The following is a 16,981-nucleotide window of genomic DNA, read 5'->3' as shown; positions in this document are numbered from 1 at the left end:
GTTTGAAAATCATTTTTCAAAAACATTTTCAAAATGTCCTCGCGGAAGATGCGACGAACAACCGCAACAACAACGAAGAACAACAACAACAACAGGTTGAAAGATCTCACCAACACGAACAACACCAAAGAGAAAGAACAGGAGGACAGAAATAAAAGGAACGCTTCTAGTACTCCCGAGATTCCGGATTCGAGGCCGTCGAGGATGACCGCCAGTATCGTCGTCGAAGCATCCTCATCCCCGAGATGTTTGGCGGGCGAGAAAAAAGAAGCGACGACGAAGAAGAAAAAAAACACAACTTTTCCACGAGCTGGAACGAGGAGGAAAAGAGTCGCAAAAGCGATACAAAAGAAGGAAGACAACCGAGACGAAGATTTCGAGATCGATTTAATGTGCGAAGAAGAACCCTTGGTAGGAAAAAGAAGGCGGAAAGGAACAGGGAAAGCGTCGAACACCACGCGCAGTCGTAGCGGTACGATTTCAAAAATTTCATCTCTTTTTTTTTTTGTATCTGTCTTCTCTCGTGTTTTTTGCTTCTGTTTTTCTCTCTTTTTGAATTCAAAAATTTTCAAAATCGTTCGTTGGTGTTTGAATAAACGCAACGACGAACGAGAAGAGTCTATTTGAAAACACTCACGCCGCGTGACATTTTCTTTTCCTCAACACAGATAAACCACCTTTACCACCAGTTTCATCGAAAGATGACGACGAGGAAGGAGAGGACGACGATTTCGACGACGCGAAGAAGGTGAAGAAGAAGACAGTGAAGAAGACAGAAAACGCGGGAAAGAGGCTTTCGACGCAAACGACGCCGACGGCGTCGCGAGGCGCGACGTCGACGCTGGCGGAGTACGCCTACTGGGCGTTTTCCAACGACGGCGGGCGGCGGAGGACGGAAGAAAGGTACACGTTGGACCCGTACGTGAAATATGGGGAGTTGTTCAACCCGGCGATGCGACAGCAAGTCGTGAATTGGATGTATAAGAGGTCTCTTCGGTTATCGATGGCGCCGGAGACGTTTCATTTGGCGGTGAGGTACTGCGATACGTTTTTGAGTAAACGCGAGTGCGAGGTGTTTTTGCAAAGAAACGGGAACGGTTCGGAGCCGGTGCCGGCGAAAGCGATCGAGTCGTTCTATGTTGTCGATCGCTTAGAATACGCAAATCCTGGTAAAGACAGAAAGGTTTTGTTTTACGCGAAGGAGGCGGAAGGTACGAGCGCCATGGATGGCGTTGATTTTGGCGGCGTGACGCCGATTTTCCCGCTCGGCGACGAAACGGTGAACCCGTTGTGCAACAAACTGAAAAGGTTAGGTGCGACGTGTTTATTCGTGGCGGCTAAGATTGTTGAGGTGAATCCGCCGTGCGCGGCGACCGTGGCGTCGTGCACGGAAGTGAGCACGTTTAACCGCAGTCAGTTGTTACTCGCCGAACGCGCTTTGCTGCGCGAGTTGGACTTTTTTCTGTACCGGCCAAATCCGAGAGCGTTTTTAGACGCATACATCGACGTCGCGCACAGAAAAGTGGCGAAGATATCCGTAGAAGACAGATTGGAGAAAGAGTCAAAAATTTACGAACGAACGTACGGAGGAAAGTACGGAGAAAATACCTTGGCGTATAGAAATATGAAATTCGCTTTGGAGAGTCACAAGAGGAAAGTGGAAGAGTTTTGCGAGTTGACCGTGGACTTGGCGGTGCTTTCCCAACAACACTTGCGTTGGCAGCCGAGCGTTATAGCGGCTTCGGCACTGGCTATAGCCCTGGAGGACGAGTGGTATTTGTCGTGGGACAGCGCGGATATGGAGTGCATGGTGGAGTTGACCGGGTACGCGTACGACGACTTGGCCGAGTGTAGCAGATGGTTGTTGTCGGTGTTGAGAAGCGCGAGCGTCGCGGAAGAAATCCAGCGAAGAGGAGAAGCCGGGAGTCGATGGTACTCGAAACTTCACGCGAACGAGAAATACCGCGGGGTTATTGATCGCGTGACTGACGAAAAACGACCACACATGCAACGACTCGAGAGCGCGTTTGGATACACAAACTTCACGAGCAAGCGAGGGATTTTACTTACGGATTTCAAGGAAATTGAAAACTGTTTCGAAAAGGCAGTTTCGAAAGGCGTGCCAAAATCCAAATAGAAGAAACGAAAGGAAAAATGAAGAGAGAGGGCCGAGAGGTAACGAAGAGACGAGAAGAAGAGGAAGAAGAAGAGAATGAAGAGAATGAAGACGATGATGAGAATCATCGCATAGTAGTAATATATATTATTTAGAAAGAGAGAGATGAGAGAAGGAGAGGATGATGATGATAATATCGTGCGTGATTGTGAGATGTGTAGTAGCGAGAAAGACGTTGAAAAATTGTATTAGTCAGCTGTGCAAGAATAATAATAACCATACTAAATCGAACGTACACGCGCGCGTACGCGTTCACCGACTTCTCTTTAAAATCTTCTTCGTTCTCGACGTATTCGTATATATTCATATATAATTTTATTTTATTACAGATTTGGTTCGAGTACGTATTATATTATGTACCTCGTCGATTTGTTTACTTTCATCTCGCGAGCGATGAAAACTGTGTGTTTCATCATCTCAACATACTCATGCCGCTGGCTAGCAAAGCCGAAGCGATGAAACCTCTCACGCCCACCTCGGGAATATCCAACGCGACGTTTCTAGCCGTCCAATATGAACACCCCATCGCCGATAACGCCAATATCGACGCCGTCCGTAACTTTATGTTCCCCATGGCGTAATGTTGCGCTCCAACCGCGATGTTTGTGAGTAAAGTACACAACAGCGCAGTCGCCGCGATCCTATGCACTTCCAAGTCCGTCTCGGCGGATAAATACGAAGTCACTAAAACTCCGCCGCCAATGCCTACCGTACCTTGAATCAACCCAACCGCTATACCTAAATACACATACTCCCTCTCGTTATACAACGCATCCATCCAACTCCCGTGCTTATAATACCTCTCTAAAAACTGTTGCGATACGATCGTATACAAACTTCCTTCAGGTTGTTGGAAATGTCCATCTTTATCCGGCGCCGAGCTCATAATGCCGTGATCCGCTAACGCTTTTTTAATTCTCTCCTGCTCCGCAATCTCCTCTTTCGTCGGTTCGTACTCTTCATCTATTTTTTTCTTAATTAATACCGATGGGGCGCATAAGACTAAAGCGCCTCCGAGCATCCGTCGCATCATCGGTCCCGATATGTGCTGCGCAAACTTTTGTCCAATCGGCGTGCACGCCGCGCCGGCGAAACCAATCGTCGCCGCGCACGGTAAGTCTGTTTTAAAGTTGTTATTATTATTGATTACAGTACATTTAAAGAAAAGTCTTACGCGTGAGTTTTTGTGCAACACGTTCGTTCGCGAACGACGGAGAGAGAAAGAAAGAGAGAGAGAAAGAGAGCGAAAAGAGCAGAAGCACACAAGATAAGCGTCTCGTCCTTCCTCTTCTATATGTCGTACCTGTGACGCCTTTCTGCGCGTACGCTAAACTCCCCGCCGCGGTCGCCCCGGTCACCGCCGCCACCGTCGTCCCGACGATATCTTTCGCCTTGAACCCGAGTCTGGACAAAGCCGGGACGAACACCACCGCCCCGCCTAAACCGGTTATCGCGGAGACCATCCCGGCGAAAGAACCAGAGGCAGCCGAGAACGCCGCGCGCGAAGACGGCGTGGATAACGATTCCACCGCCACGGCTTTGGCTATTTTCGCGGTCGCTTGTTTTGCTGCCATTGTTGTTCTATTATTTGCTCGTGTCGTTAGGTCCTCGTTTCACACTTATTATATACGTATTTGCGCGCAGAAGTTTCGATTCGATCGCTGATGAGATATACGTCTGACTCACTCGTCGCGCAAAGAAATTTCCCCTCTCTCTATAAATACAACAAAGTTTCTTCTTTTCTCGTAATCTCGAAAAGAACGCGACGGGAATCACCACCACAAAACGCAAAGTCTTCCTCTTCCTCCTTCTTCTTTGTCTTCTTCTTCTTCGTGTCTTTGTGTGTCTCTCTGAACCAAGCGATTGAGAAGACTAAAGAGACGAGAGTTTACGAACCAAATTATTCTTCTTCACGAAAGCACCCGAAAAAGAGCAGCAGAAAGAGGTTTTTTTGACGCAAAAAAAATGAGCAACCATTCGATTTGTGTTTTTGCCTTTCTTTCTCGTCTGTGTTTTTTTTTTTTGTTGTTGTTGTGTCCTCCTCTTTCTTTCTCGAGGAGAGAGAGAGATATTTTGCACACGACAGAGATGCGCCGAGACAGAAGATCGTCATTATAGTAATTCGATTTCTGAGTGTTGTCAAAATCGCACGCGTTGAAAACGCACACAGCAGTTAAGGGCGGATTTATATACACACTACTTTATTAAAACGAATACGCAGAGCCGACGTATCATTATCATGGGGTGAGCAGATGTTTATATTAGTAGTTTTATTGTTTTTTCTTCTCGCTCTCTTTCGAGGGGGTCGACCAAACATCGTTTCGTCGCGGAGTGAATTGTGCCAGCACACGCAACAAAAAGATGATGCAACTTTGCTCTCCAAAGCGCAGACTGTAGCCATCTCAAGAAGAAGAAGAAGAAGAAGAAGACGAAGAAGAAAAACAAAAACGTTTTAGGCGCAAAAGCGCGCGTTTCTCTTCCTCTTTAACTCGTTTGGTCGTCTTCTTCTCTGTCTCTTTTGCAACAACACCCCATTTGGCAAAAGCGCAGAGGAGGAGGCTGAGAATCGTTTAAAAAGAGAGTTTTCGTTGGTGTTAAATGTGCTCCAGATGTAGAGGAGGGAGAGAGAAAGTTTTGGTTAAAAAACAACCGTCTCTCTCTCTCTCTCTCTCTCTCTCTCTCTCTCTCTCTCTCTCTTCTTTTCTTCGCTTCTTCTTCTGCTCCCGTTTCTTCTTTCCGGCGTTGTTGTTGTCGCGAGTAGTATTCCGCGCTTTTTTCGAGACGTGGAAGACAAAACGCTAACCAACCTTCTTCTTCTTCTTCTTTTCGCGTAAACAGTTTCTTTTCGAAAAAAGAAGTCGACCCGGACGCGGACCCTCACGGTGGCGACGATTTCATCGAAGGCGGTAAGCGACGATGCACGGACGTTTTGTTCTTGTTGGCGTTTATCGCGTTTTGGGTCGGCATGTTGGCGTGCGGCGGGTACGGTTTTACCAACGGCGATCCGGCTTTGTTAATCATGGGCACGGATTACGAGGGCGTTTTGTGCGACGAGAAAGGTACCGGGGTGGCCGGGACTGGCAGCGGGAACGTCATCGATAACTCCGGATTGAAGACGAGATACTGGGCAAACTTCTTGGAAGTCGCGGCGGTGGCGAGATCTGCGGCGGTGGCGGCGACGACGCCGTCGTTCGCGTCTTCTTCGTATACTTTAGCGGATGCGAAGAGCATGTGCGTTTCTACTTGCCCGCAGCCGTCCGAAACGGCTGGACAAGTGACGTGGTTTTGCGATTACCCGGAAAGTAATTCGTACGCCGCGCAGTTGACGAAAGAGGCGTGGAAGACGAAAAACGGAGACGTGTATTCCGACTTGACCGACGCGGAGAAAGTGACGAGTTTGCAATTGAAAGGGCCGTGTTATCCGGTTTTGATTCCAAGCGTAAACACGTACTTTTCGTGCAACTATTACGGCAACTTTTCGCAGTCGTCGTTCGATGCGTTCACGGCTTTGTCAGTTTCGGGTACAACCGGGACGAACTTTCTCACCGACGGCACGTACAGCTCGTTTGCCTCCTTGGACGGATTAGTCGAAAGCATCAACTCGCAAGTTACGGATTACATCGCCGGCCCGATGGAACGATTCCAAAGGTACATCGATGACTTTATCGTCGCGAAGAACGTTTTAGGCATGGCGGCGGGCGCCTGTCTCGTCTTATCGCTCGCCTGGTTGGTCATATTGAGATACTTCACCTCGCTCTTTTGCTGGGGCACGGTCATCGTGGTCAACCTCGGCTCGATTGCGGTGACGTGCTACTTGGCTTTGTATTCTGGCTTAATCGGTGATGACCAAATCTCCGGCATTGTCGATTCCACGGGCTTGGATTCCACCGAGCTCAACGCGTCTTCTTGGGTCGATCCGGCATCCGAAAACGAGGAAGTGTTGAAGGCGTGCACGTACGTCATGGCGGTCTTTACCGTCATCTTTTTCATCTTCACCTTGTTGATGGTTCGACGCTTAAAAGTTGCCATCGCGTGCATTAAAGTGTCCATCAGCGCCTTCTCCACGGTGCCGAGCTTGATTGTCTTTCCTTTGGTTCCGTGCGTTGGGATGATGTTGCTTTTCTTGTACTGGGTGTTCGCTGGCGTCTACCTCATGTCCTGCGGCGACCAGAAGATCCAAACATGCGTCCATCCGTTCGAGTCTTCCGAATCGCACGGCTGTGGCGTCGAAACCGAATGGTCTCGCGAGTTGCAATACATGCTCTTGTACCACTTCTTCGGCTTCTTGTGGACGACGCAGTTCTTTATCGCGGTGTCGTATTTAGTCGTCGCGTACGTCTTTGCCAAATTTTATTGGTCTGGTGCGGACAAAATGGGCATGACGCCACTTTTAACGTCCATGAAGAGAATGCCGTTCTATCACTCCGGTTCGGCGGCGTTTGGTTCCTTCTTGATTGCAGTCATGCAATTCGTGCGCGTCTGCATGAGAGTCGTCATGACGGGCATGAAAAAAATCGACCGAAACGGCAAAGTTTTTGCCGTCGTCGGCTACGTCATCGAGTGCTGCTTGTGGTGCTGCCAAAAGATCATCGAGTTCATCAACCGAAACGCGTACATTATGATTGTCATCGACGGTAACTCCTTCTGCTGGTCGGCGTTTCAAGCGTTGAAATTGATGATTGCCAACGTCATGTCCGTCGCCGCGATTAACATCGTCGGCGACTTACTCTTGTTCTTGGCGAAATTGAGCATCTCAATCGGTACCGCGTTCTTGGCATTCGTCATGTTAAACGGCGACGATTACAAAGAGGAAATTTCCTCTCCGGTTTTAATCTGCTCCGTCATCGCCATCTTCGCCTACTCCGTCGCCGCCGTCTTTATGGGCATCGTCGAAATGGGCATCGACACTACTTTGTTGTGTTACTGCAGAGACATGGAAAAGCACAACGGCACTCCGCAATACGCGCCGGAAGTTTTACAAAAAGCTTTGGGCATCGCCGGTGAAGTCCAAAAAGCCGAAGAGGAAAGAAAGGCGGCCAAAGCGGCTGCGAAAGCGGCCAAAGCGGACAATTCGGAGTAAACGAAAGAGAGATACCTTAATATACTACTAAATGATAATACTTTAAAACTGTGATGATGATGAAATAAAGTCTCGAAAGAGTTGTTGTTGATATAAATTTTGTATGCTTTTTTAAACCACCACCATTTTTCAATCGGAGGAATACTTCTTCGTGAATACGCGCTCATAAGCCAACATGTTAAGTTTCGCGTTGCATCGAGGCACCCAATTATGACGTGTAAAAAGGAGGTTCAAAAACCAAATTTTCGACACAGAAAAGTCACACGCACTTTTTAAGAGATACATACGTTTGCGCGCCGTGAGCGAACGACGATGTCGTTTGAGGCCACTCACGGGGATGTCGCTTCATCGCTCGATCGAAAACGGTACGTAGAAACGTTCGTTCTCTTCTGCAACGCGCTCATGCGCTGTGTCTCTCTTTCTTTCTCTCTCTCTGTCTGACGCACACTTTTATTCCAATTTTTGTGGTTTGTCCTCCGCTTTTTTTGGTCGACCTTTCTCAAATCTACGGATAACAATAGACTAACGCATCACGTATAACTCACGTTCTTCTGTGAATGAAACAGGCAACGCGAGCAATTCAAAGCGCTCCTGAGGAAAAACTTCACTCTGAAAAGAAGAGGCTTGTGGTGTTGCTCTTTGTTCGAACTGCTCGTCCCGACCGCATTCGTGGCTTTGATGTGTTTGCCAAAGGCACTCGTCCCGGACGAGAAGAACCACGACGTGTTATACAGGAGCTTTTCGATAGGAGCCGGGTGGTATCCAATCGGGCAATTTGGGTCGTCGGAAGAAGATGGGGGTGGTGATACTTCGTCTTCGTTGAAAGGAAGCGGATGGCAGTTTACGTTTACGCCGATTACGGAAGAGACTTCGGATATCGTTGAAAGGGCGTACGTGAATTTTTTGTGCGCCGATAGTCGAAGCGAGAACGCGGACGTGAAAAATATGAGCTTCAGCGTTCCTAGGATGGTGGGTATGGGTTGGAACGAACGAGCGTTGGAACAAATGGTAACAGAGTCTAACGAGGATCCTAGCGATCTGGAGAAGAATAAAACGGCGACGGCGGCGGAGATGTTGCTAACCGGGAGGATCTTCGACGAAGATGGCGTGAAAGAGTGGCGAGAGGAAAGGTGCTCGGATACGTGTTTGCAAGATGAAAGCGGATGTTTTAAAACGAAGTGGTTACCGATATTGAGTGAATTCGTGAAAGGTTTCGAGACGGAAGACGCGATGGAGACGCACAGATTTGAAAAAACCGGAGAGGTACTGGCGGAAATTGTGTTTTCTTCTTCGAGTAGTAGCGATGGTGATAGCGATATAGAAGACGACGACGATAGCGATACGTCCACATCAAACGCGTTCAGCATTTTAGACGAAGAAACGAGGTACACGATTCGATTAAACCGAACGCATTTTGGAGGCCAGAGAAAGCTCGCTCGCGCTACCGGTAGACAATACTCTACGGAGTGGGAGGGCGAGAGCGAGCAAGACTACTGGAAACGGTTCGAACGATCGGTACAACTCCAACACGCCGTCGATCAAGCCATAGTGGATATGAAAGATGACAAAGATGACGGTGTGCCAAAGAAATTTAGCGTCCAAATTGATTCCTCTATCAAACCGTTCCCGGCGGTTGGCTACACGTACAACTTGGGTGGTATAATCGCCGCGTCGTTTATCGGTTTTGTTGGCACCATAGCGTTTCAGTCTTCTGCTGTATTAGTCATGAAAACCATAGTCGTAGAAAAGGAGTTAAAATTAAGAGAAGGGATGAAAATGATGGGCTTGACTGATTTCACGTACTGGTCGAGTTGGTTAGTTACGCATTGGGCAGCCTCTATGATTACAGTGACCAGCATGACTTTAGTTGGAATCTATCCGTTTGAGTACACGAATCAATGGTTTCAGTTCTTGTTTTACAGCGTGTGGGTGCTATCGAACATTTTGTTCAATTTTATGATCACCACGTGGTTCGATCGAAGCTTGGTTGCGACCATTGTGTCGTTGTTTATTTACAACTTGTCCATACAACCGTCCACTCAAATACGAATTGTCGCACCGGAAGGTTCTGCCGCGTGGCTTTGGACGTGTTTACTCCCAGCTGGGTCTTTAAACATGTGGGGTCATGTGCTCTCGCAGTTGGAGTTAACCAGAGATGGTATCACCGCTGAAACGTGGTCAAAATCAGTCGTCGAAAACGTCGACGTGAGCGCGAGCTCAGTTTTCGCCATCACTGTTTTCAACTGCTTCTTTTACGGATTTATGACGTTTTATTTCGACAACGTCTTGCCGAAAGAGTTTGGTCAACGAAAACCTCCGTGGTTTTTGTTTACGAAAAGTTATTGGTTTCCCACGACGGAAGTGCATTTGTTAAAGCATAATAACAATAATAACAATAATCAGAGCGAAATAGAAATGAGACAGCGGTATTGTGAACCGCTACCAGAGGAAAGCACGGAGTCTATATCCGTCGAAAATTTACAAAAAGTTTTCCCGAACGGCGTTTCCGCGGTGGACAATTTATCCGTCGCGTTCGTTCCTGGACAAGTCTCGGCATTATTAGGCCATAACGGCGCAGGGAAAACGACAACGATTAATATCTTGACCGGTGCCATGGCACAAACGGCGGGGAAAGCGACCATAAACGGTTTCGATGTCGCCACGCAAATGTCTTCCATTCGTCTTTCATTGGGTATTTGTCCTCAATTTGATGTTTTATGGCCAGTTTTAACGTGCCGGGAGCACTTGAAATTGTACGCTTCTCTGTCTCAAAATAAAGATGTGATGACGGATTTAGACGAGTCGATCGAAAGCGCGTTGCGTGAGGTAGACCTTTTGAATAAAATAGACGAACAGAGTAAAAACTTATCGGGCGGTATGAAGAGAAAATTGTCGTTAGCGTGTGCATTTATAGGTAACCCGTCGATTGTATTTCTAGACGAACCTACGAGTGGGATGGACCCGTACTCTCGGAGATTCATATGGGACGTCATTCGAAAACGAGCGCAAACGGGCAAGACGATTATGTTAACCACGCATTTCATGGATGAGGCTGATTTATTATGCGATCGAGTTGCGATTATGTCTGCCGGGTCATTGGCGTGCGTTGGAAGTCCGGTATTTTTAAAATCCAGGTTTGGGAGCGGGTACACTCTCACGCTCGCGAAAGACCTCGACAAAGAGAGTAGCAGTAGGAATGGCGACAACTCGGCGCAATACTTAACCGGGTTGCAAAAAGAGGGGTCTCGAAAGGCCTTACATTTTGTCCGGAGCGTGGTAACAAACTCATCTTTAATTTCAGACGTTGGTACCGAAGTTACCATTTCCTTGCCGTTGGGTGCGACGCATCTATTTGCAGAACTTTTGAAGAAAATTGAGCACGAGTTACCGACGTTGGGATTCACCTCGTACGGGATCACGTGCACGACGTTGGAGGAGGTGTTTTTGAAAGTTGCCTCGAACGCGAAACATTTGTCAATTGAACAGAAAGAAAACGAAGAGCACGAGAGGCGAAAGCAACACTCGCGCGCGAACACGGACAGTATCGTGGACAAAGTACACGGCGAGAGCATGAGAGAAGCGTTCGTGGCGAACTATGAAGAGCGCGCAGAATACGTCACCGGTTCGAAACTGCTTTCGAGACAGATTCGATTCTTACTTTGGAAACGGTACTTGAACTGGAAACGGACGATAGTCACGACGTGTTTACAACTGTTGTTACCGTGCGCGTTCTTCGCCTTGGCTTTATTTTTGACGACCGTTGAATTCAAAAGAGATATCGTCTACAAACCCGTGACGTTTTCGCGGGGCGCGCATCTCGACGGGCGAGATATTTTAGCAACATATCGTAACAACGATGATATAGCGGATAAAGTCGTTCGTAATGCGTGGCCTGATCAGCGAACGCAGATTACGGAGGCTTTTGGCGAACAAATATCGTGTAGATGCAATTGCCCAGCGCCGAAGCAGGAGGCGTATTACGCCGCATTGACGTGCTGCATGAGCGATCCAACGCTTGTAAAACCGAAGTACGAAAACAATACCATCGCGACGTTATCGAATGCGTGCGGATACACGGAAACACAAACAGATGTTGTCGGTTTCGCCGCGAGAGATGCTCTTGGGAATTGTGCAAAGAGCCCGATTCATGGAGTCGATACCCAAATCAACAGCTCGTGCGAAGCGAGTGCGGACACTTCCTTCGACGGCACTTTGCTCGGTAAATTCGGCGACAAACGAAAACCGTGTAATTTGCGCCCATCCGGCGCCACATGCGATGCAATTTGGGTTGACTCCTACGTCGATGAGAACGGAGCCGAGAATAAAGTTACCGGAGGCGTGTATAGACACACGTTGTACACTGATGTCACGGCTTTCCACGCTATAGGCGTGTCCACGAACGAAGCCAACACGGCAATTTTACGACACAGATCCGGGAACGCAAATGCGAAGATCAAAACCACTTTGAAATGGTTTGAATCAAAGGAAAAGTACGAAGATGGCGAGATTGTTGAAGAAGCGGACAATGCTCTCGTCCTCATGTTTACCGCGGTCTTCTCCGTCCTCGGCGCTTCGATTTTAACCGCTTCGTTTGCCGTTGTTCCAGTCAACGAAAGAGCGAACAATACGAAGCATTTACAGCTCGTCTCGGGCGTGAACAAGACCATGTATTGGCTGTCACACTTCATCGCAGATATGTTCCAAATGATTATACCGTTGATTGCCATTACGATTGTTTTTGCTGGGTACAACGTGGAAATGTTCCGCGGAAGAATTGGAGACATCTTTGCGCTACTCTTCGTCTTCCTCCTCGCGTCTATTCCGTACGCGCACGCCGGTGGTTTCTTCTTTAAAACTGGATTCACCGCGTACGTAGGGGAAATTGGTATCGTTTCCTTCTTAGGTGTCATCACGACCATCGCGGGTATCATCTTGTATAACCTCCGAGAATTGAACGATGCAACGAAACAGGGCTCGGATATAAGCAAACACGTTTTTGCGTTGGTCGTCCCTCATTACTCCTTAGGTCGAGGTTTGTTCGATTTAGGCATGCTCAACGAGCAAAAGCAACGACAGATGTTCGATTTCGATTGCAATTGTTTGAAATTCGTGGAATCGGATTCGGTTGGCGAGACCATGTGGATGCATTATCTCTATTTGTTTGTCAATTTTGTCACGTTTACGTTCCTGGTGTGCGTCTTGGAAAGATTGGAATCCGTGAAAGGACGAAAACACATTTCCGAGTACAAAGAGGAGAAACGATTAAAGCGAATACGGAAGTCGGAAGAGAAAAACGAAAATATTAGATTGGCGGCGGAAAGGCGACGAGGGGCACGACAGAGCAGGGGAAGAAATGGGTTCACAGAGCGGCCGTCGTCGGCGTCTTTGGGTCTCGAAGAACAGCAATTATCGGAACAACAGTATCAACAGCAATTGACAACCGTCGCGTCAGAACAACCGGACGAAGAAGATGAAGACGTCGTTGCCGAACGCCGACGCGTTCTCAATACCGAATCCAATTTGACCGCCAACGACGGCGTGATTATTAAAGATCTCGTCAAAAGTTACGGTTCAAAGAAGGCAAACGCAGTCGACCATCTCTCGGTTGGTATGGCGCACTCGCAAGTCTTTGGTTTACTTGGTGTCAACGGTGCCGGGAAAACGACAACGTTCAAAACAATCACCGGCGAGTTTGCGCCAACCTCTGGTGACGCACTCATTCGCGATTACACGAGCACAAACACCTCTTCCGGCACCGATCGTCGCTTACTTTCCATCTCCAACGACTTAACTGCCGCTCGACAAAGAATGGGGTACTGTCCTCAGTTTGACGGCTTACAATTAAACCTCACGGGGCGCGAACATATCAAGTTTTACGCGGCGATTCGTGGCGTGCCGTACGGCTCCATCGATTCCACCGTCTCGAAACTGCTCAACGAAATCCAGCTCACCGACGCCGCCGATCGCATTTGCGGTACCTACTCCGGTGGTATGAAACGCAAACTTTCAGTCGCGCTGGCTTTGGTCGGCGCGCCTTGCGTCGTCCTTTTGGACGAACCAAGCACGGGAATGGATCCAGAAGCTAAACGATTCTTATGGGACGTCATCTCCGCGGCGGCGAAATCAAGGACGATCGTCTTAACTTCGCATTCCATGGAAGAGTGCGAAGCTTTGTGCCATCGAGTTGGTATCATGGTTTCCGGTCAATTCAGTTGCATCGGGAGTCTCCAACACTTGAAAAACCGATTCAGCGAAGGTTACTCCGTCACGGTAAACTTTGACAAATCCAAAAAACCCGAAGTTGTCGATTTCTCCTTGAAAGAACTCAAAGCCTCCATCGCGGAATCTCACATCTCGGAGTTGAAATTACGCGTCAACCACACGCAAAACGAAGACGAAATCAAGTTGTGGCAAGTCTTCGCCAAGTTACACGAGGTGAAAACGTCCGGTTTAATCATAGATTACTCCGTCTCGCAAACGACGCTCGAACAAGTCTTCGTGAGATTCGCTTCGAAGCAAGGCCAGTTGGAATAAAATAAAATCTCTCATCTCCCAACTCATTTAAGAGTACGCGTTTTGAAAGTGTGTGTATATATACTGTCATTGAATGTAATGAGAAAAGTATAAGTAGATTTCTAGAAGCGCTTCTTTTATCGAGGAGATGTGCTTCTTCGCTTCACAACTTGACACGAGAAACGCAAGCACTTTTATAAAAGAAAAAAATGTTCCCCACGTTATCGTCATCGTCTGCGCTTCCCACCTCTTCTCTTCGACCGGATGATGTCAGGCAAACTTCGACGAAAAGAATACGGCGCGTTTTCAAAACAACGAAAGCTCTTCTGAGTAAGAGTGCGTTTTCGTCTTCGTCATCCGTCGTTCTCGCGGAGTCAAAATCATCGACAAAAACGGATAACGAACACGAAAAACTCCAATCCGCTTTGACGTCTCTCCTCCTCTCCGCGACCATCTTCTTCACCTCGCCTCTCGCCTCTCAAGCGCGTCTGGAAGGCGTGAACAACCCAAAACTTCTCCCGGATGGCCCTCAGTCCGAAAATCTCGTCATCGACGTTGCCGGGTATTTAACCCCTCGAGAAGTGAAACGTTTGCAAACTCGAGTGGAAAACTTACAGCGAGATACGGGCGTGAAACTGAGAATTCTCGCGCAAGCGTACCCACAAACGCCCGGGTTGGCGATTAAGGACTATTGGGGCGTAGACGATGACACGGTGGTGTTCGTCGCCGATCCTGGACTCGGGAATATTCTAAACTTTTCCATCGGCGCGAACGTCGATTTAGAGGTGCCGCCAAACTTCTGGACGAAGCTGGCGAACAAATACGGGACGAAGTTTTATTGGGCGGATAAAGGGGAGGAGGCGTCGATTGTCGCGGCTGTGGATGCAATCGAGTTTTGTTTGAACGAACCGAGCGGCAGAGCAAAGTGTACGACCGTTTTAGACGTGGATAAAGGCATAAAGGAGGACATGAAGAGAGAGGCGAAAACGAACGCGGGCGGCTTCAATTTGAAGCTGCCGTTTTGAGTTGTGTAGATTTAATAAGAACGCGTTGTCATCCTAGTAAAGTGTATCATGTAAAGAAAATGTTTAAGAAGCTTTTTGTGCTTTAAATACGATTTGCGATGTGTATTTAGTAGTATAGTATTGATTTACGAACGCAAACTTCTTCTCTCTCCGATTCCGAACACAAATCACACATCTCTTCTCTCTATCTAGACATAATACTGAAACATGTTTATTAACCCAAAATAGCCAACACGTCGTCCTCGGTGACAAACTTCCCTTTCGACCCGTCTTCGAACTCAATCTCCGACCCGGCGAATCCGTTGATTAAGACCGAGTCGCCTTGTTTTACCGTCTTACAATCCGCCCCGACTGAGGAGACGGACCCGCAAATCGAGGACCCCGGTCCTGCACTCGCGGAGGAGCTCATCAACAAAATACCACCCGCCGTTTGCGCCTCTTCTTGGTCCGGGATGACTAACAATCGTTTGCCGGTCGCTTTCAACTTTGACGGCGATAAACCACTCGCGGAAACGTGAACGACCGTCGATTTTCTTCTATTGTTTTGTTGGTTCTTTTGGTAAACGCTGCTCGTCAACAACGACGGCGTGGAGGATGATAAAGTAAACATCTCTTCGTTTTAATATATGTGTGCGTTTATTATTACGCAACAAAGAGTAAAATTCGGATGTTACAAATAGTCTCCGACGTGAATTTAATGCGTTCGATGCGATCGTGTGTTCGCGTATTTGATATGTGTGACGTTTTCTTACTAATGCGCTTTAGAGAGGGCAATTTGGATAGAGAAGAAACCTGTTTCTTGTTGCTTCTTTTTCTTTTTTGTCGATGTTGAAAAAAATTTTGGAATCTCTCGTTTTTGTGTGATGTGTGAGATATTTATTAATAAACAAAAATTCTGCAATATCAGAGAAGATTTTACATCTCTCTTTTTCTCTCTCTCTCTCTCTCTTTTAATTATTTAGTGCCCATCTCCGCTGGTATCGCTCGGGTCGTGAAAGTGAAACTTGCTCGCGCCCAAGGCGTTCATGACGACGTCGAAGATACCGAATTGACCGGCGGTTAAGGTACCGATCATGACGCATCTCGCGGCTAAACCTTGCGTGGCTAACTTGACCATACCAGTTTCGGCGATGATGTTACCCAAACGGGACATCATAGATCCAGTGCCGCCAGCGCCGGCTTTGTTGATTTTAGACAACAACGTATCCGCCGGGTGGGAAATGATCGCCGCGGAGACGCCCGCGATGACGCCGGAACCTAAGGAAACGGATAAGTTTTCAGAGCTGGTGCATTCTTTGTTCGTTTTGCCCATGGCTTTGTAGATTTCGTCCGCCGCGGCGCCTTGAACGGCGAATTTCGCCATCGTGTACGGAATCTGCTTCGCGAGAATCGGACCGAAACCAGAATAAAACGCGTTGACGATGCCTTCTTCGCTCGCCATCTTCGCCATGGCCCCCGGCATGCTCGACGCGTACGACGGGTTGGACACTAATCGAATTCTCGTCGCTTCCAACGGGCACAAAAACACATCCGCGATAAACTCCGCTCCAGCCGCCGCGCCCAAATAAATGTTCGTCTTGTTATCCCACGCTTTTTGTTCTCCCAAAGTTTCCACGGCTTTGATTTTGAAGTACTCGACGCCGCCAAACTTAAACCAACCTTGGACGAAATAGCCAAAGCACGTCGGCGCTAAACCAGTCAACAACGCCCCGGCACCTTCCTCGGCGGCAATTTTCGACGCGCCGGAAATCATGCCGCTGTATTTACTCGGGTCCAATTGCATGCGCGTTTTCACCACGTCCACCGGCGTCAACGCGCCGTGGGTCACGCCGCAGCAAATACCGCCGGCGAGCGCGCCTCTCAGGAAGTAATCCAAACCGTACTCTTTCTTAGAGTGCGCGGTAAACGCTGTTGGATGTTTGAATTCAGACGACGAAGTCGAAGTCGACGTGACTTCTTTCGTCAGCAGCGTTTCCATCGTTTGCGAGGACGGTTGGTATAAGTCTCGGTTGACGAGCGGTAAGCGGAAAGAAGACATTTTGATGATCCTGATCCTGAGAGAAAACAGGCGAAAGAAGAGTTTGGTTGTTAGTTTCCAAAACCGATTAAAAAACGAGATCGGACGAAACGATCGTCTCAACATCGTTCAAATCGACGAATGTATCGTCGAGTTTTGACGCCGGATCT

At 48.1% G+C, this 16,981-nt stretch overlaps 7 protein-coding genes across 7 annotated transcripts; 4 read left to right on the top strand and 3 right to left on the bottom strand.

The window, feature by feature from the left end:
* Positions 1 to 33: 33 nt before the first annotated feature.
* Positions 34 to 2,137, top strand: Bathy09g00690 (predicted protein; the record flags this gene model as incomplete). The annotated part of the gene is made up of 2 exons (XM_007510964.1): positions 34 to 472; positions 669 to 2,137. The coding sequence occupies 2 exons, from the start codon at positions 34 to 36 to the stop codon at positions 2,135 to 2,137; spliced, it is 1,908 nt and encodes a 635-aa protein (XP_007511026.1).
* Positions 2,138 to 2,588: 451 nt separating this feature from the next.
* Positions 2,589 to 3,750, bottom strand: Bathy09g00680 (4-toluene sulfonate uptake permease; the record flags this gene model as incomplete). The annotated part of the gene is made up of 2 exons (XM_007510840.1): positions 2,589 to 3,295; positions 3,480 to 3,750. 2 exons carry the CDS (start codon positions 3,748 to 3,750, stop codon positions 2,589 to 2,591), a joined length of 978 nt encoding a protein of 325 aa, XP_007510902.1.
* Positions 3,751 to 4,537: 787 nt separating this feature from the next.
* Positions 4,538 to 7,256, top strand: Bathy09g00670 (predicted protein; the record flags this gene model as incomplete). Its single annotated transcript, XM_007511005.1, has 2 exons — positions 4,538 to 4,569; positions 5,015 to 7,256. The coding sequence occupies 2 exons, from the start codon at positions 4,538 to 4,540 to the stop codon at positions 7,254 to 7,256; spliced, it is 2,274 nt and encodes a 757-aa protein (XP_007511067.1).
* Positions 7,257 to 7,568: 312 nt separating this feature from the next.
* Bathy09g00660 (ATP-binding cassette superfamily) lies at positions 7,569 to 13,790 on the top strand (the record flags this gene model as incomplete). Its single annotated transcript, XM_007511049.1, has 2 exons — positions 7,569 to 7,621; positions 7,823 to 13,790. The coding sequence occupies 2 exons, from the start codon at positions 7,569 to 7,571 to the stop codon at positions 13,788 to 13,790; spliced, it is 6,021 nt and encodes a 2,006-aa protein (XP_007511111.1).
* Positions 13,791 to 13,978: 188 nt separating this feature from the next.
* Positions 13,979 to 14,794, top strand: Bathy09g00650 (predicted protein; the record flags this gene model as incomplete). Its single annotated transcript, XM_007510959.1, has 1 exon — positions 13,979 to 14,794. The coding sequence occupies one exon, from the start codon at positions 13,979 to 13,981 to the stop codon at positions 14,792 to 14,794; it is 816 nt and encodes a 271-aa protein (XP_007511021.1).
* A 214-nt stretch (positions 14,795 to 15,008) lies between these two features.
* Positions 15,009 to 15,404, bottom strand: Bathy09g00640 (predicted protein; the record flags this gene model as incomplete). Its single annotated transcript, XM_007511181.1, has 1 exon — positions 15,009 to 15,404. The coding sequence occupies one exon, from the start codon at positions 15,402 to 15,404 to the stop codon at positions 15,009 to 15,011; it is 396 nt and encodes a 131-aa protein (XP_007511243.1).
* Positions 15,405 to 15,752: 348 nt separating this feature from the next.
* Positions 15,753 to 16,832, bottom strand: Bathy09g00630 (mitochondrial phosphate carrier protein; the record flags this gene model as incomplete). Its single annotated transcript, XM_007511227.1, has 1 exon — positions 15,753 to 16,832. The coding sequence occupies one exon, from the start codon at positions 16,830 to 16,832 to the stop codon at positions 15,753 to 15,755; it is 1,080 nt and encodes a 359-aa protein (XP_007511289.1).
* Between the last annotated feature and the right edge of the window lie 149 nt (positions 16,833 to 16,981).

Source organism: Bathycoccus prasinos, assembly GCF_002220235.1.
Source record: "Bathycoccus prasinos genomic : Chromosome_9".
NCBI lineage: Eukaryota > Viridiplantae > Chlorophyta > Mamiellophyceae > Mamiellales > Bathycoccaceae > Bathycoccus > Bathycoccus prasinos.
This window is presented reverse-complemented; position numbering and strand designations above follow the sequence as displayed.